This window comes from Hemiscyllium ocellatum, chromosome 23, assembly GCF_020745735.1.
Source record: "Hemiscyllium ocellatum isolate sHemOce1 chromosome 23, sHemOce1.pat.X.cur, whole genome shotgun sequence".
Lineage (NCBI taxonomy): Eukaryota > Metazoa > Chordata > Chondrichthyes > Orectolobiformes > Hemiscylliidae > Hemiscyllium > Hemiscyllium ocellatum.
The window spans coordinates 54,211,963-54,238,410 of NC_083423.1; the positions used below are offsets into that span (position 1 = coordinate 54,211,963).

Consider the following 26,448-nt stretch of genomic DNA (forward strand, 5'->3'; position numbering starts at 1 on the left):
AGGGAGTTCATTTTCCCTTGGACAGACTTTCTCATTGTTATTGCGTTTTGATATGTTTGCAGCAATTGAAGACAGAGCTGACATTAGTACTGACATTAGGGGAGATGTCAGAGGTAGGTTCTTTACACAGAGCGAGGTGGGTGTGCGGAATGCACTGCCAGCAGTGGTAGTAGAGTCAGAGACATTAGGGACATTTAAGCGACTCTTGGGTAGGCACATGGATGTTAGTACGATGAAGGGTATGTAGGTTAGTCTGATCTTAGAATAGGATAAAAGGTCGGCACAACATTGAGGGCTGAAGGGCCTGTACAGTCCTGTACTGTTCTATGTTCTAAAGGAGAAAGTGAGCACTGCAGATGCTGGAGATCAGAGTTGAAAAGTGTGGTGCTGGAAAAGCACAGCAGGTCAGGCAGTATCCGAGGAGCAGGAGAGTCAACATTTCGGGCAAAAGCCCTTCATCAGGAATGTGGAGTGGAGGGAAAATCTCTCTCTCTCTGCAACCCCCAGGTTGTGCCTATCACCTTTCCAGCTACCTCACCCCCAAGGGTGGGGATGAGGTAGCTGGGAAGGTGATAGGCACAACCTGGGGGTTGCAGAGAGAGAGAGAGAGAGATTTATCTCACAGCACCACCCCCCTCCGAAATGTAGACTGTCCTGCTCTTCAGATGCTGCCTGACCTGTTATGGTGATCTGTGCCGACCCTAATTGTTTTGCTGCTTGCACACTGAAAAATGTTTCTGCGTTAAATTATCGCCCAGGATATTTCCTTTCCACTGAAGGGCTTCCACCCTTGGGGATTTTTGTCTGCATTGTCCTTCCTGGGTCATGTCCACTTCCTGTTGAGAGTTGACTTTGCCAAGTTAGAAGTCGCAATCTTGGAATAGATTGTCCAGCCCATCCAACTGATAGTTCCACGGGGGCAATTCCGTTCAGTCACCTTTACTCACTTGCCCTTTGCTAAAAGCCCACTTTCCTTCATCCCCCTGTTCAGTCTAGATTCATAGAATCCCTACAGTGCAGAAAGAGACCATTCGGCCCTTTGAGTCTGTGCCAAGCCTCCGAAGAACATCCCACTTGCCCCACCCTATCCCCATAACCTCTCATTTCCCATGGCTAATCCACCCGGCCTGCACATCCCCTGAAGAGTACAGGGCACTTGAGCGTGACCAGTTCAGCTAGTTGCATACCATCTTTGGACTGTGGGAGGAAACCAGAGTTCCAAAAGGAAACAAGGGGAAAATGTGCAAACTCCACACGGATAGTCACCCAGGGCTGGAATCGAACCTGGGTCCCTGGAGCTGCAAATCAGCAGTGCTAGCCACTGTGCCACCCTGATCTATCTTAAATATCAGCATAGTCCCTGTCCCAGCCACTCTTCCTGGAAGTGAATCCCTCCACCTCACAGTCCCTGTGTTTGTCTTGCCTTCTGCTCTAATTACAATTAATCTTGTATTTCGAATCCCTCCTTCCCCAGGACCCTTTCAGATTTGGGAACTGGTCATTTATCAGAGACTGAGGGCGGGCAGGGTGACTGGACTTTTGTTCAAGGCAAGTTGTCATGATCATTCCCCACAGTTTATAAGGCCTTCAGTCAGTCCCACTTTTTGCACTTACCCCAGAGTTACTCAGTGACAGTCACAGGGATAGACAAATGTAGTGGTAGTTAAATGTTTCTCTTTGGACTGCCTGTGGCTTGTCCCAGTTATTTGCTTACGTTTAGGCCCTCGCTAGTCTCCTGTCAGTCCTTCACCATGCTCACAATTCCCCAAGTTCTCTGCTCCTCCTCTCCTTCATGCCAATATGTATCTCCCTCCCCATAACATCACGGTCCCCTCAAATGCCAATGCAGTAGGTATTTGGATGAATGGGCATGTAAGTGCTGAGGGCTGGGCTGGGCTGTTGGAGGGTGGGTGACTATGAAGAGTTGGCAAGGTGTGGAAGGGGATGCGGCAGAGGTTGGCAAGGAGGGCTCATGGGTAAGGATGTTTGACCTCCTCTGAGAGGCATAGATAAGGTAGATAGCCACAGCTTTTCCCCATGTTAGGGGAGTCTAAAACTAGAGGGTGTAGGTTTAAAATGAGAGGGGAGAGATACAAAAAGGACCCAGAAGGACAATGTTTTCCATACAGAGGGTGGTGGGTGTCTGGAAGGGGCTGCCAGAGGTGGTGGTGGAACTAAATACGTTTAAAAAAACATCTGGGCAGGTACACGGATGGGGCATGTATGGAGGAATATGGCCGAAACGCAGGCAACTGAGACTAGATCAATTATGAAAACTGGGTAACACGGACAAATTGGTTCCAAAGGCCTGTTTCCATACAGTAAACCTCTATCACTTTTAAAGTCCGGCCTGATTTCCCCAGTGTGCTCGGTCCCTGGACCTCCTAGGGTAAGGTGGTTACCTCCCTGTCACAAGCTGGGGAGGGGCGGATCAAAGTTACCCTTGAGCAGATTGTAATCTGGAGGCCAATGTTTCCCTGGGACCTGAAGGAACAAGTTTGCACTTTTCAATTCAGTCTGAAGTGCAGCTGCTTTTAATTTGGAATAGAGGAAAGTACATTCACATACAGGCTCTCTGAAGTTCTCAGCAAGCCAGTCAGTCCAGTCAGCACAATTCCTCCATGAGATAACTCACCGCCAATCCAGCCAAGGCCAGAATGGAAGGGGAGGAGCTGCCAACTTTGATAATGTGGCCGTCACACTCAGAAGGAAAATTAAACTGTTTCAGTGTTGCACTGTTTCCTGGCAGATGGTTTCAGGCATTTCCTTTGAGTTTTCTCAGCTTTACAAACAGTTTCTCTCACCAGTCTGTTGGAAACTCAGAACAGGAGGCCGTCTGGGGTTGGCATATTTTAGCTTCAGCCAAGGAAAGATTACTGGCGGCCATTTCTAACACTGACGCTTTATGAAGGGCCTGTCGAAGGAGCATTCCAGAACAGGTAGACCAGATTCTTCAGTAATTCCTGATAATAATGACAATGGACTTGGGAATAACGCTGGCCACCTTGAATTTCTATGAGGGTGTTTACGAATGTGTTTGAGGATTTTAATTTGAATGAGCTGGCATTCAGAGTGAGTCTACACGTCACTACAAAAGATCTTAGGGTCTCAAGGGCTGGATGGTTTGCTTCGGTGACTGACTGTCAGTCATATCTCCCTGTTTATGTATCCCCATAAATGTTGCACACAAAATGGACATAAAACATCACTCACATTTTAAATCACACATGCTTGCCAAGAAGGATATATACCAACATTTTAACGTTATTCTGAGCAGAGTGCCCATTAATTAAAGTGTGTCATGCTGAAGGTAAATGTTGAGGTTCAAGTCATTGGATCCTTTATAAATATTGCTTGCCTGATGTGCAGAAGCAAGATGCTTATCTGTTAGTACATATAGAGTATGAATGTTTCCTGTAATGTTACAGTGTGAGGAAAGACTGAGTAACACTCCGTAAAAGCTATGATGAACCTTTAAACAAAAAAGTTGTCTACATGTTTCACACGGAAATTTTACTTTCCAGATCTGTGTGGCTGCATTACTTGGATTCTACATGTACTGCATCACTTACCAAGTCGACGAGAAGACAACATTACAGTTCATCATCAAGGTAATTAATTGATGACTGAAAGCAAGTAACAGTCTCATCAGTGTGTATTCCAGTCTCACTAACCCGTGCAATTGGGCATGATAACAGCCTATCTATTCACCAATTTGTCCACTCCTCATTCAGATGAGATACCACCACAGTTTATAGACTGGGCTGTTGCTGATGAATTAATTGCTTTCAATTGTTGAAGGTCCCCAGGCAGATAACCTGTTTTTCCACACATCCATCACCAAGTTAAGGTGTTATGGTATGAACTGGAGCATCGCCAGCTGTCATAAAAGTAGTGAAGTGTTTCATAAATCTTTAGAAAGATTGACTGTGTCAATCTCATGGACTAACTTATCAATAACACATTCCTGGTGACGAAATTAAAACGTACCTTCTGCAGGACATTCATTACTATACAGGCCTAAATCATTGTATCACAGAATGGTTACAGTGCAGAGGCCATTCATCCCACTGTGTCCATGCTAACACTCTGAAAGAGCTCCTCAGCTCATCTCACTCCTCTGCCTTTGCCTTGTACCCCTTCAAATCTTTTCCTTTTAAGATAATTATTGAATTTCTTATTGATGGCTGTGACCGAATCTGCCACCTGCACAGTCTCAGGCATTGCATTAAACATCCTGACTCTGTGAAAAAGTTGATCCCCATGTTACTATTGCATCTGTCAGTGACCGTTGTAAATGTGTCCCTTGTCATTTGTGACCCATTCCCACTGGCAACAGCTTCCTCCTACCAACTCTATCTGAACCTCTTGGCCATTTTGACCATCTCTGAGGCGCCTTTATAGAAGTTTATAAAATAATGAGGGGTAATGTCAGCTGTTTTTTCCCTCGGGTGTGGGATTTCAAGAGGAGGGGGTGTATTGTTAAGGTGAGAGGACAGAGATTTAAAGAAAAGGTATGCGGGGCAAATGTTTTACCTCAGACGGTAGATCACGTCTACTTCCAAAGGGAGTGGTGGATGTGAATACAAGTACAATGTTTAAAAGACATTTGGATAAGTACATGAATAAGTACATGTAGGGGTTATGGGCCAAGACCAGGCAAGTGGAACCAGTTTAGTTTGGGATTATGTTTGGCATGGACTGGTTGGACCAAAGGCTCTGTTACTGTGCTGTATGACCTTATGACTCTTGTAAGTCTCCTAGGTTTTTCTAGCCTATCTTTGCAACTGAAGCCTGACCCCAGCGATCATTTTTTTATTCCCTGTACCCTTTAGATCCTTGGCTAGTGGGGTTAGCTACGGTAATTACAGGGACAGGGTGGGTCCTGGGTAGGACCTTCAGAGACTCAGTGTAAACATGATGGGCCAAATAGCCTCTTTCTGCACTGTAGGGATTCTAATTTGAGGATTTTTCAAAAATACATTGTTTTGGTCAAGAACACTAACTCATATCTGCTAGAAGCGAATAACTAAATGATTTAATGAAGTACTCTTAATCGAGTCCTTCTTCCATGACATCAGTTTTGTTAATGAATGCAACCAGATTGGAGATTGATCAGAGACTTTGAATCCAACTCTCACTACCTCACCTCTCCATCGAGAAATGATAAAACTAAAAGCTAAGAGATTTAGCAACTGCTAGATTACTTGACATTCCAGCTGAGGTATGAAGGGATGTCTTATTCCTGGCAGTCCTCATTATTTAAACTGATAGGAACATTTTTCATGCAATATTTGAAAGAAGTGTTCCAAAACAAATAAACACAAAATAAACTTTATTTCTTTCATTCTACCGTTGTTGGCTACACTGTGACCGTCTGGGCAGTACTCTTTAGAATTGCCTCTTCCCCCTAAAAGTCTTCACCTCTTAACCTTTCCCTTCTTCTCTGATTATGCTTCTTAAAACCCAGAATTGCACCCATTCGGTAACCTAATACCTTCTTCTGTGGCTAAGGGTCGGACTTTGTTTATTGCTGGTGCTCCTATGAGACACCTTGAGATGCCCCCACTGTGATAAGGACACCAAATAAATCCAAATTCTGAGGAAGGGTCACGGACCGGAAACGTTAACTCTGATTTCCCTCTACAGGTGCTGCCAGACCTGCTGAGCTTTTCCAGCAAGTTCGGCTGTTATTGTTAAATGAGTACAAGTCATTGCTAATCCTTCCACTTTTATTTATGTCTGAAATTTTTTGAAAGGAAATGTGGCTAAACACAAAATGATTTGTATGCTTACTTTGTGTTTTGTAATTTGTGATCAGCACTTCCCTTCATGTCATCTCATGTCATCTCTCTTGGCCAGTTGTTCTGTAGAGAGACAGCCATACTCTAGGTACTTGCCACCTCGGTGGACATGAAGATTGGGCAAATATATAGGTGGGGGTTAATTTCTTTTTACAGCTCAGTGAAAGGAAGGTTCCAGCCTAGGTGCCATTGTGTGCCAGTCAGGAGGTTATATGTTCAAGTCTCAGTTGAGACACATTAAAATCAAGAGTGACTTTTTTATAATTTCAAAAATATACTTTATTCATAAAGTAATTTGATGGTATGTACAGTTGGTCATGCCATACATACGTAAACATTTACATACAGAGATCAGAATTTATCATTTGTATACACAGGTCTGTACGTTTATCCATCATATGCCCATATATTGAGCTGACACGACAGCAGAGCCCAAATGACTGCGTGGGCCCCCTGTTCTTCTTTAGGCAGGCAGATGGTACACGGTGGTCTTTCCCCACCGCGCCTTGGCGGCAGCTGCTTTAGCACGTCCCTCAACATTCCTGTACCTGGGAATGTGCCAGTCTGCAACACTCAGTCGGGGTCAACTCCTTCAGCTGGAAGATCAACAGGTTTCGGACCTCCCAGAGAGCGTCCTTCACCGAGTTGATGATCCTGCAGGCACAGTTGATGTCCGTCTCGGTGTGCGTCCCGGGGAACAGGCCGTAGAGCACGGAGTCCCATGTCACGGTGTGACACTCCTTTGCAGTAACTGAGTGCCTGCTGCACTTTCAGGAGTGCCACCTTTTGGGACGATAGGATAATCAGGGTCTCTGCTTTTGCGGTCAGTGTGAAAGAAATTCCATGGCACTATTTCAGACCTCTGCATTTTCCCTGTGCCCTGGTTGTTGGATATGTCAACATTACTCAAATAGATTAGCTGGCCATTATTATCACGTTGAGGTTTGTGGAAACTTGCTGTGCATATATTGGCTGCCATGCTTCCTGTATTACGACAGTGACTGCATTTGGAAACAGTGATTCATTCACCAGCTGTTAAGTACTTTGGGATATTCTGTGGTCATGAAAGGCAATATAAATGCAGGCCTTTCTTTTTAAAATAAGTTTTTTTAAAAAAAACGTCGGTGTCAGAATGCCCGACTAGTGGGGCTGCAGATTGCCAGTGATCTGGCTTCTTCCCAGGGTGTACTGTGGCTGGAGAATAGGCCACACCGGCTGCATTTGGAAACCCTGGCCAGGACCAGGGCATTACCACATGCCTCAAGCTTTTCAATGTTGGCTGTCTCATCTCTCTTCATAACTGAAACTCTCCAGGCCAAGCAACCTTCTGGTAGATCCTCTCCGGCGCTATCACTTCCCTTCTAGAATGTGGATTCCAAAACTATACACAATACTGTCGCCAAGGTTTTATACACTCCCAGTCCTGCTCTTCCTGCTGTTAAACCCCATGCCTCATCTAATAAAGGCAGCTTGTGGACCCTTGCCTTCAGCAGGATGTTTCTACCTGATGGGGTAAAACTTATGTTATAGGAGACAGTGAGGTCTGCCGATGCTGGAGATCAGAGTTGAGAGTGTGGTGCTGGAAAAGCGCTGCAGGTCAGGCAGCATTCGAGGAACAGGAAAATTGATATTTTGGGCATAAGAATTCCTGATGAAGGGCTCCAGCCCAAAATGTTGATTTTCCTGCTCCTTGGATGCTGCCTGACCTGCTGTGCTTTTACGACACACACTCTTAACACTAAAACTTATGTTATGCCTCATAATATGAGAATTAGACTTGGATATCATAGTATTGAAAGATCCAATAGATCCTTGTTACTGATACATCCATATATTACAGTCACTGGCATGTCACTGTCTGAACTAACACTAAGCTATTTTGTTAAAAATAATAGTACATTCCAGCAGCATTTCATGCTTCAAGCAGCTCAAGTAATGATGGAGTCTGAGACCTTTCTAACCTCAGCTCACATCCTCCGATATGACGATAACAGCTTGAGCATGTCTCTTAAAGGTGTACTGCATATTAACTGTTTGTCCTTAACACAATACCTCTAGCCAATTAAAACATCTGGTGCTCACAGCTACAATTTATTTCACAATGGCAGGTTGATTATGTAGTGATATCAATACAAGTTAATTGTGTTTTATTGCACACGCTAGAAGTGGTTTAATGTTGTGTTGCATTAGACCACTGGAATGATTTTGGATAGATGAAGACTTATCATTCTCTAGAATATAAGCTGTAGACTTCAATTGGATTGTGAGGTGGAGGGTGGAGGGGAGGGGGAGGGTGGCAGGGGGGAAGAGTGTTGCTGGAAAAGCACAGCCAGTCAGGCAGCATCCGTGGAGCAGGAGAATCGACATTTCGGGCATATGCCCTTCATCAGGAATCAGAGCTTATGCCCGAAACGTCGACTCTCCTGCTCCTCGGGTACTGACCAGTTGTGCTTTTCCAGTATCACACTCGCGATTCTGATCTCCAGCATCTGCCATCCTCACTTTTTCCGTGTGAGATGGAGGGGGTTTCAAGGGAAGACCAGAATGTAGAGAATTCCTGTATCAGGGAGGAAAAGAAAGTTAAGAACATACGTCAATCTAAACTACGACAACACATAGCTGTCTTATAGAACACCATGGGGTGACCCCACAGCACCGTGTGAAATGTTCTCACAGCGTACAGGCCAAAGTGTTCGCCTCACCGACATCAGCAGAGTACCCTCTTATGAATTGCATTGCTGTTGATGGGATCTTCCTGCGCCCAAATAGGCTGCAATGTTTTCTCACATTAACAGCGTGACTGCACTTCAGAAATACTCGATTGGCTGCAGAGTGCTTCTGGGAGTATCCTGAAAGTGTCTGATTCCTAGATCCTGGAACACTGACCGAGAATCAAGAACGACTTTAGATGAGGAACCAGGACAGAGGGAGAGCTGGACCCCGGGAGAGGGGAGGGAAATGTTGGTGCTATTACAATGTAATTGTCTGGAATGGAATTTCATCAAAGTTTCCACTTTTTGAAATCACGTAATTATTATTAGTGTTTTGCTGACTCTGCTGCTGTCAGAGTGTACTTGTTCAGCTTTGTACAGCTCCCGGTGACCAGCTGGTGTTCGAGTTCAAGCACAAAACTCTCTGAAGGTATCTTTCCTGATGAAGGGCTTGTGCTCGAAACATCGAATTCCCTATTCCTGAGATGCTGCCTGGCCTGCTGTGCTTTGACCAGCAACACATTTTCAGCTGTGATCTCCAGCATCTGCAGACCTCATTTTTTACTCTCTGAAGGTGGCCAGGCAAGTTGGACCAGGTCTTAAGAAAGCTTCTAGGATCCTTAGGCTTATGAAGAGTGGTGTAGAGTATAAAAGCAAGGAAGTGACATTACAGCTCTACAAATCATTGATCAGACCACACTTGGAGTATTGTGTTCAGTTATGGACATTTTATTTAAGGAAGGATGTTAAAGCCCTGGAGAGAGTGCAAATGAGATTTGCTAGGATGACATTAGGAATGAGGGATTTAGATACAAGGAAAGATTAGATAGATCGGACAGAGCAGGGAAGGAGACAGTCGGGTCTGCAGATGCTGGAGATCAGAGTTGAGAGTGTGGTGCTGGAAAAGCACAGCAGGTCAGGTAACATTCGAGGAGCAGGAAAATCGACGTTTCGGGCCGAAGCCCGAATGATGTAGGGCTCCGGCCGGAAACATTGACCCTCCTGCTCCTCGGATGCTACCTGACCTGCTGTGCTTTTCCAGCAACACACTCTCAACTCTGAGCAGAGAAGATTGAGAGATGACTTTATTGAGGAGTTCAAAATTTTGAACAATTTTGACTCCGTAAAGAAGATTATTCAGTTTCCACTAGTGAGTATGTCAGTAATTAGGGGGGGTCACAATTTCAAGGTTAGCAGCAAGACAGCTTGGAGTGAGATGAGGAGAAACGTGTTTGCTCAGAGAGCTGTTAGGAGTTTGCATGTGCTGTCTCAGAGAAAGGTGGAGGTGGCTTCCATAGGAAGTTTCAAAGGAGGGATGTCTCAATATATTTGAAAGTGATGAATTTCATGGGCTACAGAGACATGATTGAAAGATGGGACTAGCTGGGTCGCTCTTTCAGGAATCAGTACAGGCATGATGGGTCAAATGGCCTCCTCTGTACTGTAAATTCTATGACAAAGTGGAGGGACAGGTAGTGTTGAAGAAGTGGGCAGGCTATAGAAAGACTTGGACAGGTTAGAAGAGTGGATCAGTGGTGCTGGAAGAGCACAGCAGTTCAGGCAGCATCCAACGAGCAGCGAAATCGACGTTTCGGGCAAAAGCCCCTTCATCAGGAATAAAGGCAGTGAGCCTGAAGCGTGGAGAGATAAGCTAGAGAGGGTGGGGGTGGGGAGAAAGTAGCATAGAGTACAATGGGTGAGTGGGGGAGAGGATGAAGGTGATAGGTCAGGGAGGAGAGGGTGGAGTGGATAGGTGGAAAAGGAGCTAGGCAGGTCAGACAAGTCCGGACAAGTCATGGGGACAGTGCTGAGCTGGAAGAGTGGACAGTTTTGAGAGTGTGTTGCTGGAAAAGCATCAGGATGAAGGGCTCAACCTGAAACATTGATTCTCCTGCTCCTCGAATGCTGCCTGACCTGCGGTGCTTTTCCAGCATCACACTCTCAACTCTGATCTCCAGCATCTGCAGTCCCCACTGTCTCCTAGAAGAGTGAGCAGATGAATGACAATGTGGGAAAGAGTGAGGTTCTGCACTTTGGTCACACGAATAGTGGCATAGACTATTTTTGAAATGGGGAAAGGCTTCAGAAAGCTGAAGCACTAAAGGACTTAAAAGTCCTAGCTCAGGATTCTCTTAAGGTTAACATGGTGGTTCAGTTGGCAGTTACGAAGGCAAATGTAGTGTTAGCATTCAGTTTGAGAGGGTCAGAATACAAGAGCAGGGATGTACTGCTAAAGCTGTATAGTGCTGTGGTCAGATTGCGTTTGGAATATTGTGAGCAGTTTGGAGCACTGTACCTAAGGAAGGATGTGCTAGCATTGGATGGGGTCTCCAGAGGAGGTTTACAAGAATGATCCCAGGGATGAAGGGCTTGGTATTGGAGAAGCAGTTGAGGACTCTGGGTTTGCCCTCAGAGTTTAGAAAGATGAGGGGCGGATCTGACTGAAAAGCTTACAGAATACTGGTTAGAATGGACATGGAGAAGATGTTTTCACTAATAGCAGAGACTGAGACAAGTACACCTGAGATCACACCTTCAGCGTGAAGGAACGATCCTCGAGAAGTGAGATGAGGGGGAGGAATGTCTTCAGCCGGAGGGTGGTGAATCTATGGAATTCGATGTTGCAGAAGGCAGTGGAGGCCAACTGATTGAGTGTATTAAGACAGAGATAGACAGGTTCTTGGTTATAAGGGGAATGACGGTTACAGGGAGAAGGCAGAACAATTGGATTGTTCATTGAGTCTGCTATACCATTCAACTGAATGGCCTCATTCTGCTGCTACATCTTATGGTCTTTACATTTAGTCTTAAATACATCCAGTTCCGATATTATGAGTGTCTGTCTATCTGTGTGTGTAGGACTGCAGAAATATTGTGCTTTTGTGGGACTGACTGGGTGTGGGACCAGGTGCTTGTGTGTCAGACTACACGTACATGCCATACTACATGTGTGAGACCGGTGTAGCAGTGTGTGTCGATCTGCGTGCCTGTGCGAGTGTGGAACTTCATGTATGTTGTATCCTTTTGAGACCATGTCTTTGTGGGACTGTGGGACTGTGTGTGAGACTGGGGAATGCATGTGTGTGTGTATGTGTGTGGGTGGGACTACGCTCACGCATACATGTGTGTGTGGGGGGGTGTGGCTTGGGGGTGTTACTGTATGTATATGTGAAGCGCCTTCGGATGTTATAAGTAGTTGTTGTTGATGGTGACAATTGTAACAATGACTCCAAAGAGTATTCCAGCTCTCCCAGAGGTGTCTGCTTATGAGAATTAGAGAATTCAGTGTATGCAGACTCCTCAGAATGAGGCCAGCAAGGATGGCCCATCAGGGGGAGCACTGAGAGAGTCGGAAAATGTTTAGCCCTGTGGAAAACGAAGGGGCTGTGTCAGCAGGTTCACACAATCCTGCCCCCCTACAAGCATTCATTGGCATTTGCTGTCCTGCATGGGTGGAGAAAGTGAGTAGATGCTGGAGATCAGAGTCAAAACATGTGGTGCTGGAAAAGCACAGCCAGTCAGGCAGCATCCGAGGGGCAGGACTGTCGACATTTCAAGCATAAGCCCTCCATCAGGAATGTCCTGCATGGATCCTGGTTATTTCATGGCTGCTGAGAATAGCCATCAAATTGTCAGTGTTGGTGTGCAATTTCTGTGCAAGTCTTTTCAAGCCCAAACTGATGACAATGTCTAAAGATGGAGATCTGGCTTGAAAAATTGAAAACTCAAAAGTCCACCGGATAAAGACCAACAAACCAGCAGCACGGTGGCACAGTGGTTAGCACTGCTGCCTCACAGCGCCAGAGACCTGGGTTCAATTCCTGACTCAGGCGTCTGACTGTGTGGAATTTGCACGTTCTCCCCGTGTCTGCGTGGGTTTCCTCCCACAGTCACAAAGATGTGCAGGTCAGGTCAATTGGCCATGTTAAATTGCCCATAGTGTTAGGTAAAAGGGTAAATGTATGGGAGGGTTGCGCTTCAGTGGGTCAGTGTGGACTTGTTGGGCCGAAGGGCCTGTTTCCACACTGTAAGTAATCTAATCTAATCTAAGCCCATTTGTGTAATAATAATGTCTTTTGCCCCCTTGATTAGCACTATACCTATCACCTTACATATTGACTTCCTCCAGCAATGATACTCAGTAGCAGCAGTGTCTACCATCTTGAAGATATACTGCAGCAAGGCTCCTTAGACAAATCTGAGACCTTTCCAATCTTGTACAACACAGTGAACAGATTTCACAGGAACATCACCACTGTAAGATCACTTCCACCTACACACTGCCCTGACACGGAACCATATCCACTATAACTATAGGCACAATAGTAGCATTCAAAAAACACCCAGATGAATATGTGAATAGGAAGGGAATAGAGGGATATGGATCCTGTATGTGAAGACCGTTTTAGTATGGAAGGGAAAAATATGTTGGTGCAGGGTTTGAAGGGCCGAAGGGCCTGTTCCTGTGCTGTATTGCTCTTGGTATGTCACTTGTTACTGAGTCAGAATCCTGCTCCCTTTCCCTAACATCCCAAATGGGGGAACTCCACTCTGCATACCTCAGTAATTCAGAAAGAAGACCCAACAATGCCTTCCCAATTGCCCCAGTGGGGTGATATAAGTTATGGAAAGGGCCCTTTGTATATCAGGTCTGGAGAGAGAGAGAGAGAGAGAGATCTGCAATCATTTTTATTGAGGTGCTGCCTGAGCAGCTCCATTACAGTGCCTTAGGGGCTGTTCCCCGAGGTGTACACTGAGATCAACAACAACTGTTGAAGGAGGCTCACCATTTCAGTGAAGGACACTCCTAGGCCTAGTCAAAAGCTATAGATGAGAGCTGGCTATGACCAGGTAATGCAGACTGGCATATTCTAAATTCTAGAATCAAATGGTGGAGAAATTGAAGGCTTGACTTTCACAAGTCAAAGATGAGTGAACTTCAAAAGTTATAAACTCTCATGGGGTGATCCGAGGGCAGGTAAAGATACATACACAACATTTGACTGACCCAGACATGGCTGTTGTTTATATTTCCTATGTCTGAATTCCATTATACTGACTGAGACTGGAATCAGTGAAATTTCACAGAATGTCCTAATGTAGGTCTGGGGAGATGCTGTCAGTCAACTATACATCATAAAATGAAGATGAACTTCTTAATGTCTAGATGACATGCAGCAACAAAGTTGAAGTATTTTGGTGATTTCAGTAAAATAACAATTAAAATGATATCACTGACCTGAACTAAGTTGGTGCTGCTGTTCAGTTTGTGTGTGAATGTGTGTGTGTGACTACAGGTGTGTGGGAACTAATTAGCTTCAATCCTTGTTAGTCTGGTTAGCTTTCTGGTTTCTGTGGATAGCAAGGGGTTAGAGGGATATGGGCCAAATGCTGGTAAATGGGATTAAATAAATTTAGGATATCTAGTCGGCATGGACCGAAGAATCTGTTTCCTTGCTGTACAAATCTAAATCTCTAACACATTAAAGTTTTGTGTAGTCACTGGTATTGTCAGGACCACTGTCCAATGGCTTCTCACCATACAGTACTCCAAAACTGAGAAAAGCCCTCGCAGGCTGTATGTTAGACAGGGAGGATGTTAGTTGTGGAGTCTCGAGCCAGGGCACACAGTCTCAGGATATGGGGTACAGCATTTAGGATTGAGGTAAGGAAATATTTCTTCACTCTCCGGTAGTGAACCTGTGGAAATCTCTACCACGGAAGGTTGTGGAGGCCAATTCAATGAATATATTCAGGGAAGAAATGCAATTTTTTTTAGATGTTAAAGGTATCAAGAGGTAGGGGAGAAAGTTGGGATTGAGGATCTGCCTTGATCAGATTGAATGGCAGAGCGGGCTGGAAGGGCTGAATGGCTTACTCCTATTTTCTGTGTAAACAGAGCGATCCTCATCAGAGTACCAATACCTGGTTTGCATTTTATGTAAGGTTAAATTAGAATATAATAAACTTTTATAAATTCTACAAAATAAGCACATATTTGGAGATTGATTAAACCTTCCAGCCATGTCTTGTGGATGGATAATAAGAAAATACATGGAAACAGGATTGAGCCAGTCAGTCTTGAATCTGTTCTGCCATTTGTTAGGTCATGGTCTGCCTGCACCTCAATCCCTATCAAAGGTGAACACCAATAAAGCTAAGGTCAAATGGCTTAAACCTCAGCTATTTTTAACGAGGATGTGTTGGCCTTTTTTCTGTAGCTGATGTACTTCCTGCTGTGCGCCCTTGGCCTGATCCTCTGCATCTCAGCTGTGGCCTTCGCTGCTCACCATTACAACCAGATCACTACATTCAGCTGCCAGGTGACTCTCGAACACTGTGTTTGCAAACAGGATCCAGACGACCTGATCGCCCGCACTTTCCACTACAACGACGTGACCGACTGCGAGTCCGTCACCACGACGATCAAACTCTACCTGCTCCTGCAGATGGTTCTCAACCTAATCTTGGCCATTGTCTGCCTTGTGGCTTGTTACGTGATGTGGAAGCACAGGTACCAAGTGTTCTTTGTTGGCCTAAGCTATCACCCTTTTAAGGGTACCAAACAGCAGCAGTCGAAAGTATAGTGTGGACATTTGCAGACCCAACATTGAACCTGATGCACGTTTATGAAAAGGATGACAAATTTGTCCAGTATTCGCTACTTTTTGAACAAGTAAACTTGATTGTATAAATGAACGTGTGTGCAATTTTCCAAGCGCTTACGCAGGGAAGTGTGGTTCCACTAGGTGCAGTATTTGTATTCGCTGGGTTGTGTGTTACAGTGTTGTATACCCACGCAGTCAAAAATGAGTCTGATAACACTTGGCTCTCAAAGTTCCAAGAGGGTTTCCAAAACATAGAAGCAAGGAATAAGGGGCTACGTTTTAAAATGGTTCGCAGACTTTCACATTCAAATACCTTGCGGCACTGAGTCGTGAAAGGGGTATTGTCACGAGACAACTGTTAGCTCACCTCTTCAGCCAGCCTCTGTTCCTGACTTGCCCTGAAATCAACTAAGCAACACTGGATGTAGGAGATTGCTTCCTACATTTTTGCCAGGCGTGACCCCATCTTGGTGTTTGAAGGTTACTGAGGCCTTCCCCCCCCTTGTGAAGGGCTGGGGGTCCTGGGGAGAGGGGAGTGGGCCCAGTGGGAAATGATGGAGGAGGGGTGAGGTTGCCTGTTGTTGGGACGGGGAGCAATGGATGGTGGGGGGTGGTTGATGAAACCTATTGGGGGGGGTGCTATGTATTAGAATTGCTAAGCGAGGGAGAGGATGAGGGGGGTGAGAAAGAGGCAAGTGGTAAACTGTTTGTAACATCGAGGTTTTCAAATAAAAAACACTTCCCTTCCCTATGGTTTTTGGCCAGGGTTCAGGCTGACACTATCAGGCAGATAGTATGCCCACTATTATAAACAATGCCATTTAAAGGGGCCTCCCACTGTTGGCACTCCATGCCAGCCAATGCTCCAGGTGCTAGTCCCACTGGAGGTCATGATGTGCAGTTTGGGAATCCCTGTTATAGGGTGACTATGCAATACAGAAGTGTGTGTCCCATCCTGCAAATACTGCTCTCCCCATTTTGAATCGTTTCCACCAATTTGCACTTTCCTGGCAAGACAGGATGCGCTGATGACATGTTAGTGGGACTTTGACACAGTGAGCCCTGGGCTAGCAGCTCTGATGATTCTCCATTAGTTTATCCCACCCTTCCTGGAGGGAGCAGTTGGACTAGTAGGACAAGGATTGGGAATTCAGTGACCAGGCATACATGGTACATTCTGTTGCACAGTGTAAAATGCCCAGCTACTGTAGTTTTCTTTTCTTCTTTTTAAGACAGTGAAAGACACAAAGTGCACAAATCTTTATTCAATTTCCACCACCAGGAAGATAGGAAAACACCCGGGTGTCCAGTGACAAGCAGTGCCCTTCATGTCAAAGGGCAATGCTGTGTGATCAAACAGTGAAGGGGAGGGTAGGGACTAAATCAAAATAGAGTTGGAGGGGGAAATAGAACATAAACATAGAACATAGAACAATACAGCACAGAACAGGCCCTTCGGCCCACGATGTTGTGCCGAACATTTGTCCTAGCTTAAGCACCTATCCATGTACCTATCCAATTGCCGCTTAAAGGTCACCAATGATTCTGACTCTGCCACTCACACAGGCAGCACATTCCATGCCTCCACCACTCTCTGGGTAAAGAACCGACCCCTGACATCCCCCCTATACCTTCCACCCTTCACCTTAAATTTATGTCCCCTTGTAACACTCTGTTGTACCCGGGGAAAAAGTCTCTGACTGTCTACTCTATCTATTCACCTAATCATCTTATAAACCTCTATCAAGTCACCCCTCATCCTTCGCCGTTCCAATGAGAAAAGGCCTAGCACTCTCAATCTGTCTTCTGATGCACTCCACTCCCTGCGGCGCCCACCTCTCCCTGAACAACTCCAGGGTGTTGGTGGACACCACGTGCTCCTTCTCCAAGGACACCCGGGCCCTAACGTAACCCCAGCTACTGTAGTAATTGAGGTATCTCTGATTGGTATTGAATATCTAATCAGTTAACAAATCACTCACAAGTCAACAATGCTCTTTTCAGTTGCTGATTGGTTGCATTGATAATTGTTCATTAGACTTGATTTGATTATGGTACATTGAAAACGTTGCTCATCAAAGAACGGCTAAATGCAAAGTCTTAGTTCAAGATCTACTTATAATTTGAGATAGCTGCTAAAGCACTTCCACTGATTTAGAATGTGCCTTCACAGGATCACAGTTTGCGCCTTGCAATTTTGGAATTGCACGTAAACTTGTATACCTATATATCTTAGAAAGAAGCAGCAATTTTTCTCTCTCTCTCTTTCTCTCTCTCTCTCTGTCTGTCTGTCTCTCTCTCTCTCTCTCGCACACACAGAGAGACACATACACCCAGACAGATACAGTATCTCACACACACACACCCAGACAGATACAATCACACACACTCACATACACATCCAGACAGATACAGTCACACACACACCCAGACAGATACAGTCACACATACATACACAAACAGAGGCACACCCAGATACAGTCACACACACTCACACACACCCAGACAGATACAGTAATGCACACACATATACCCAGACAGATACAGTCACACACACAGACACATACCCACCCAGACAGACAGATACAGTCACACACACACACCCAGACAGATACAGTCTCACACACTCACACACACACACCCAGACAGATACAGTCTCACTCACACACACAGACACACACAGTCACACACATACAAGCACAACAGAGGCACACATGGACAGTCCCACAGTGACACGCGCAGAAACGCTCAAACACATACATACAAAGGCAAACATAAACAAAGACACAAACACACACGCTACAAATGTAGAAGCACTTTCACACAAAGAAACATGCAAATGTATATACTCAGATAGATATGCAGCGATAGAGTCTGTAACCTTGTTGCAGTGACCTGTCTCTTCCTCTGGCTGTTTCTGGTTGCAGGGAGGAAGTGGCAGACAGACCTGACTGAGCAAACCAAGGGGGCAACATCCAACAGCTAAAGTAGTGGATCAATGGCCGATCAGCATAAGGTCAATAACCACCTTCAAGAGAATGGTAACTCGAGCAGAGTAATCTTATTTATAACTCTGCCTAGTCCTAGTTTTTAAAAAGAGTCAAGGGGTTTAGTTTACAAGTTGGGAAGAGGCACTGGCTGTGGAGGGGGAGGGGGTGTCAACAGCAGTGACAATTTCATTCTGTTTTTTAAGTGAGGTTCCAATAGAAGTTAACAAAATTAATATAAATCAGGAGAAAAAGGTTTGCACACCACAAGTTATGCAAAATAAAACTCTTGTGGTCACGCAGTTACTGTGTACTGAAATGTTTAATACAAAACCACTCTGACAGTAACTTAATTTTATTACACTTTCAGCAATTAAGTCCCATTGATTTGGAATGTGTGTTCTGTTGTGTGTTGTGCATTCTGTGTAATGGGATCGGAATATGGTTTTTTGTTGCATGTTCCCAATACCTACTTCAAATATAAAACACCGCAAAAGCGTGACACTGCTTGCGGTTAATTGACAAACAGTTGCCTGAATACCTTGGTCCTCTTTGTATTGAAGGGCTTATGCCCACAACATTAATTCTCCTGCTCCTCGGATGCTGCCTGACCTGCTGTACTTTCCCAGCACCACACTCTCGACTCTGATCTCCAGCATCTGCAGTCCTCACTTTCTCCTTTGTAATGATACTTGCATGATATATTTAGTAATATTTAAGATAATACCTTACCAGAGCTTTTTCTGGACTTTTTGTGTAACTGTTCACATCTGTTGAAGCAATTTTATATGTAATGTTTGTGTTAAAAAGGTTTATTTTCTCTCTACAGAATTTATAAAAATAAAAATTCTACAAATGCATATGTTAGCTGTTGGACTTACTTTGCTTCTGATTTCTGTCATTGTCTTTTGATGTAATGTTTGTCAGGCTCATTGGGAAACCTATGTTTAAAGCTACTGTTTAAAACTGAATTGGCTCAGGATTCCGCCATGATATTTTGTCATGATCCCAACTGATGATCATGTGGGAACAAGTCATATGTTCCAGAGTAAAACCGGGTTTGTTAGATCCTAACTTTGTTTTCCTTTAACGGTGGAGGTCAGCTACTGAACACATTCACAAGAGGCTGCCAATGTCCTTTTCTATAAAGTGTTGACTAAACAAAAAAATTATATCACACGAGGCAAAAAGAAAGGCCTGAAAGATTTCAAAGGTGGATTGGCCATGGGAAATTGCCCACAGTGTCTAGAGATGCGCAGGAAATAGAGTCACAGGGATAGGGTAGGGAGGTGGGTCTGAGTGGGATGCTCTTTGGAGGGTCAGTGTTCACTCAATGGGCTGAAAGACCTGCTTCCACATGGTAGGGATTTGACAATAAGTAAAATGGGTGAAAGAAAATCATGCTAAGTCTCCTAACTCAGACTCAGGCTAATACAATTGCAACCAATTTCCTTTCAGCGATTTTGTTATAGTAAAAAGGTGCTTTTTCCCTTCATCCGGTGTGTCCCTCTGAGACACCGAAAACAATCTGCAACCCAACGCAAAATTACACATAAATTCACAGAAAACCTATATGATTTCCCAGCAGCATTTACTCCATACACCAATATACCCACACACCGAAATAGTAACACACAGATATACCCACACACCGATATACCCACACACAGATATACCCACACACAGATATACCCACACACCGAAATAGTAACACACAGATATACCCACACACCGATATACCCACACACAGATATACCCACACACCAATATACCCACACACCAAAATAGTAACACACCGATATACCCACACACCGAAATAGTAACACACCGATATACCCACACACCGAAATAGTAACACACAGATATACCCACACACCGATATTCCCACACACAGATATACCCACACACCGAAATAGTAACACACCGATATACCCACACACCGATATACCCACACACCAATATACCCACACACCGAAATAGTAACACACAGATATACCCACACACCGAAATAGTAACACACAGATATACCCACACACCGATATACCCACACACCGATATACCCACACACCGAAATAGTAACACACCAATATACCCACACACCGATGTACCCACACACCGATATACCCACACACCGACGTACCCACACACCGACGTACCCACACACTGACGTACCCACACACCGATATACCCACACAATGATATACTCACACACCTATATACCCCCACACCGGTATACCCACACACCGATATACCCATACACTGATATACCCACACACCAATATACCCATACACCGATATACCCACACACCGATATACCCACACACCGATATACCCACACTTCGGTATACCCACACATCGGTAAACCCACGCACAGATATACCCACACATCGGTAAACCCACACACTGATATACCCACGCACAGATATAGGGCTCCTGACGAAGGGCTCCTGCTCCTTGGATGCTGCCTGACCTGCTGCGCTTTTCCAGCAACACATTTTCAGCTCTGATCTCCAGCATCTGCAGTTCTAATTTTCTCCACACACTGATATCCCCACACACTGATATCCTCACACACTGATATACCCACACAATGATATACCCACACAATGATATACCCACACACTGATATACCCACTCACTGATAAACACATACACCGATATACTCACACAATGATATACCCATATACCGATGTACCCACACTGATATACTCACACGTAGATGTACACACACACTGATATGCCCACACACCGATACACCCACACTGATATACCAACTCACCGATATGCCCACACCCCGATATACCCACACACTGATATATCCACACACCAATGCACCACACACTGATGTACCCACACACCGATATACCCATTTACCAATATACCCACACATCGATATACCCACACACTGATATACCCCAGAAACTGATATACCCACACTCTGAGATACCCAAACACCGATATGCACAAACACCAATATACCCACACATCGATAAACCCATATACTGATATACCCACAAACTGATATACCCACACAATGATATACCCATATACCGATATACACACACTGAAATAGCCACACACAGATATACACACGCACTGATATGCCCACACACTGATATACCCACACCCCGATATACCCACACACTGATATATCCACACGCCAATATACCCACACACTGATATACCCACACACTGATATACCCACACACTGATATACACACACACTGATATACACACACACCGATATACACACACCGAAATACCCGCACTCTGATAAACCCACATACTGATATACTCACACACCGATATATCCACACATTGATATGCACACACTGATATACCCACACATCAATATACCCACACACTGATATACCCACACACCAATATACACACTGACTGATATACCCACACAACGATACAGACACACACTGATATACCCACACTGATATACACACACACTGATATACCCACACGCTGATATACCCACACACTGATATATCCATAAACTGATATATGCGCACTAAAATACCCACACACAGATATACACACACACTGATATGCCCACACCCCGATATACCCACAAACTGATATATCCAAACACCAATGTACCACACACTGATGTACCCACACACCAATATACCCACACACCGATGCGCACACACACCGATATACCCACACACTGATATATACCCACACAATGATATACACATATACCGATATACCCACGCTGATATACCCACACACCGATATACCTGCACACTGATATATCCACATGCCAATATACCATACACTGATGTACCCACATACCGATATACCCACACACCGATGCACACACACCGATATACCCACACACTGATATATACCCACATAATGATATACACATATACCGATATACCCACGCTGATATACCCATGCACAGATATATACACATGCTGATATGCCCACACACTGATGTACCCACACCCCGATATACCCACACACCGATATACCCATATACCGATATACACACTCACCGAAATACCCACACACTGATATACTCACAAACCGATATATCCACACGTTGATATGCGCACACTGATATACCCACACATCAATATACCCACACACTGATATGCCCACACATCGATATACCCACACACTGATATACCCACACCCCGATATACCCACAAACTGATATATCCAAACACCAATGTACCACACACTGATGTACCCACACACCAATATACCCACACACCTTTGCACACACACACACACCGATATACCCACACGCTGATATATACCCTCACAATGATATACACATATACCGATATACCCACGCTGATATACCCATGCACAGGTTATATACACATGCTGATATGCCCACACACTGATATACCCACACCCCGATATACCCACACACTGATATACCCACACCCCGATATACCCACACACACACACCGATATACGCACACACCGATATACCCGCACACTGATATACTCACACACTGAAAGGCCCACACCGATATACCCACACACCAATATACCCACACACTGATATACCCACACCCCGATATACCCACAAACTGATATATCCAAACACCAATGTACCACACACTGATGTACCCACACACCAATATACCCACACACCGATGCACACAGGCACTGATATACCCACACACTGATATACATCCACAAAATAATATACACATATACCGATTTACCCACACTGATATACCCACGCACAGATATATACACACACTGATATGCCCACACACTGATATACCCACACAATGATATACCCACACACCAATATACCCACACACACACACCGATATACCCACACACTGATATACACATACACCGATATACCCACACAACGATATGCCCTACACACCGATATACCCACACACTGAAATACCCACACACTGATATACCCACACACTGAAATACCCACACACCAATACACTCACACACTGATATACCCCACAAACCGAAGTACCCACACTCCGAGATACCCACACACCGATATATCCACACACCAATATACTCACAATGATATATCCACACACCGACAGACCCACACATTGATATAACCACACACCAATATACCCACACTGATATACCCACACACCAATATACCCACACACTGATATACCCCACAAACTGATATACCCACTCACCGATACACCCACACTGATATACCCGCACACCGATATACCCATACACCTATATACCCGCACACCGATATACCCATACACCTATATACCCACACACCAATATACATATATACCGAAATACCGACACAACGATACACCCAACACACCAGTATACCCACATACTGATATCCCCGCACACCAATATACACACACCCAGATATACCCACACACCGATGTAGACACACACTAATGTACCCACACACCGATATACACACAAACCGATGTACCCACACACCGATATACACCACACACCGATATATCCACACATTGCTATGCACACACTGATATACACACTGTCTGACATACCCACAAATGATATGGCCACACACTGATCTACCCACACGCTGATATACCCACACACCGATGCACACATATACACACACACCAATACACCCACACATCGATATACCCATATACCGATATACCCACCCACCAATATACCCATACACCGATGTACTCACACATTGATATACCACACACCGATATACCCACACATTAATATACCCACACACCGATATACCCACACATTAATATACCCACACACCAATGTACGCACACATTGATATACCCACACACTGATATATCCACACACCGATGAACCCACACACCGATATACTCACACAACAATAATACGAAACACACTGATATACCCGCACATTGATATACACACACTGATATACCCACACGTCGATATAACCACACACTGATATACCCACACACTGATATACTCACACAGACATACCCACACACAGATATACCCACACACCGATGTGCACACACACACACACACACACTGATATACCCACACACTGATACACCCATATACCGATATACCCACACACCGATATACCCATACTCGGATATACCCACAGACTGATGTACTCACACACTGATATACCCACACACTGAAATAGCCACACACCGAGATATCCACACACCGATATATCCACACACTGATATACCCACACAACGATATATCTCACACACAGATATATCCACTCACTGATATACCTACACACCGATGTACCCACACACTGATATACCCCACACATTCATATATCCACACACTGATATACCCACTCACCGATGTACCCACACACCGATATACCCACACACCAATGTACACACACCAATGTACACACACCCATATGCCCACACACCGAAATAGCCACACACTGACATACCCCACATTGATATACACACACTGATATACCCACATATCGATATACCCACACACTGATACACCCGCACACCGATATACCCACACACCGAAATCCCCACACACTGATATACCCAGACACTGATATACCCCAAACACCAATATACCCAGACAATGATATACCCACACCCCGACATACCCACACACTGATATATCCATGCACCGATATACCCACACATTGATATACCCACAAACAGATGTACCACAAACACTGATATACCCACGCACTGATATATCTACACACCGATGTACCCACACAACGATATACCCCACACACCGATATACCCCACAGACTGATGTATCCACACACTAATATACCCACACACCGATGTGCCCACACACCGATATACCCACATACTGAAATATACGCACACCGATATACCCACACTGATATATCCACACACCGATATACACACACACACCGATGTACCACACACCGATATCCCCACACACTGATATACCCACACATTGACATAACCATACACCGATGTACCAACACACTGATATACCACACGCACCGATAAATCCACACACCGATATAACCACACACAGATGTACCCACACACCGATATTCCCACAAACCAATACACGCACACATTGATATACACTCACTGATATACCCACGTGTCCATGTACCCACTCACTGATATACCACACACTGATATATCCACACTGATATACCCGCACACCGAAATACCCACACACCGATATCTCCACTCACTGATATACACACACATTGATATGCCCACACTGATATACCCACACACCGAGATACCCACACACTGATAATACCCACACACTGATATGCCCACACTGATATACCCACACACCGATATACCCACACACTGATATACCTCACACACCGAGATACCCACATACTGATATATACACACACCGATATGCCCACACTCTTATATACGCACACACCGAGATACCCACAAACTGATATACCCACACACTGATATACCCACACACTGATGTACCCATACACCGATATACCCACACACCTATGTACCCACACACCGACGTACCCACACACCGATGTACCCACACACCGATTTACTCACACACGGATATACCCCACACACCGATATTTCCACACATTGATATACACACACTGATATACCCACAAGTCGATATACCCTCACACTGATATAACCACACATTGATATGCCCACACCGCTAGACCCACACACGGATATACCCACACACTGATATACCCACACACAGATATACACACACACTGATATACCCACACACTGATATACACACACCCTGATATACCTACACATTGATATACCCACACACTGAAATACACACATGCGGAAATACCCACACACAGATATACACACACACTGATATGCCCACACGCCGATATACCCACACACTGATATACACACACACTGATATACCCACACACTGATATACACACACACTGAAATACTCACACGCCGATATACCCACACACTGACATACCCACACACTGATATACCCACACACCGAGATACCCACACACTGATAATACCCACACAGATATGCCCACACCGATATACTCACACACAGATATACACACACACTGATATTCCCGCACGCCGATATACCCACACACTGATATACCTCACACACCGAGATACCCACACACCGAGATACCCACAGACTTATATACCCACACACAGATATACACAAACACTGATATGCCCACACTGATATACCCACACACCGATATACCCACACACTGATATACCTCACACACCGAGATACCCACATACTGATATATACACACACCGATATGCCCACACTCTTATATACGCACACACCGAGATACCCACAAACTGATATACCCTCACACTGATGTACCCATACACCGATATACCCACACACGTATGTACCCACACACCGACATACCCACACACCGATGTACCCA

At 44.8% G+C, this 26,448-nt stretch overlaps 1 protein-coding gene across 1 annotated transcript in view; it reads left to right on the forward strand.

Annotated features, from left to right (window-relative positions):
- sspn (sarcospan (Kras oncogene-associated gene)) overlaps window positions 1-15,679 on the forward strand; it is a 30,503-nt gene extending 14,824 nt beyond the window's left edge. Inside the window, exons 2-3 of the mRNA XM_060843263.1 lie at window positions 3,525-3,611; window positions 14,737-15,679. Of these exons, the coding sequence (XP_060699246.1) occupies window positions 3,525-3,611; window positions 14,737-15,102 (453 nt within the window). The 3' untranslated portion in view covers window positions 15,103-15,679. The remainder of the gene's footprint in view (window positions 1-3,524; window positions 3,612-14,736) is intronic.
- The last annotated feature ends 10,769 nt before the right edge of the window (window positions 15,680-26,448 follow it).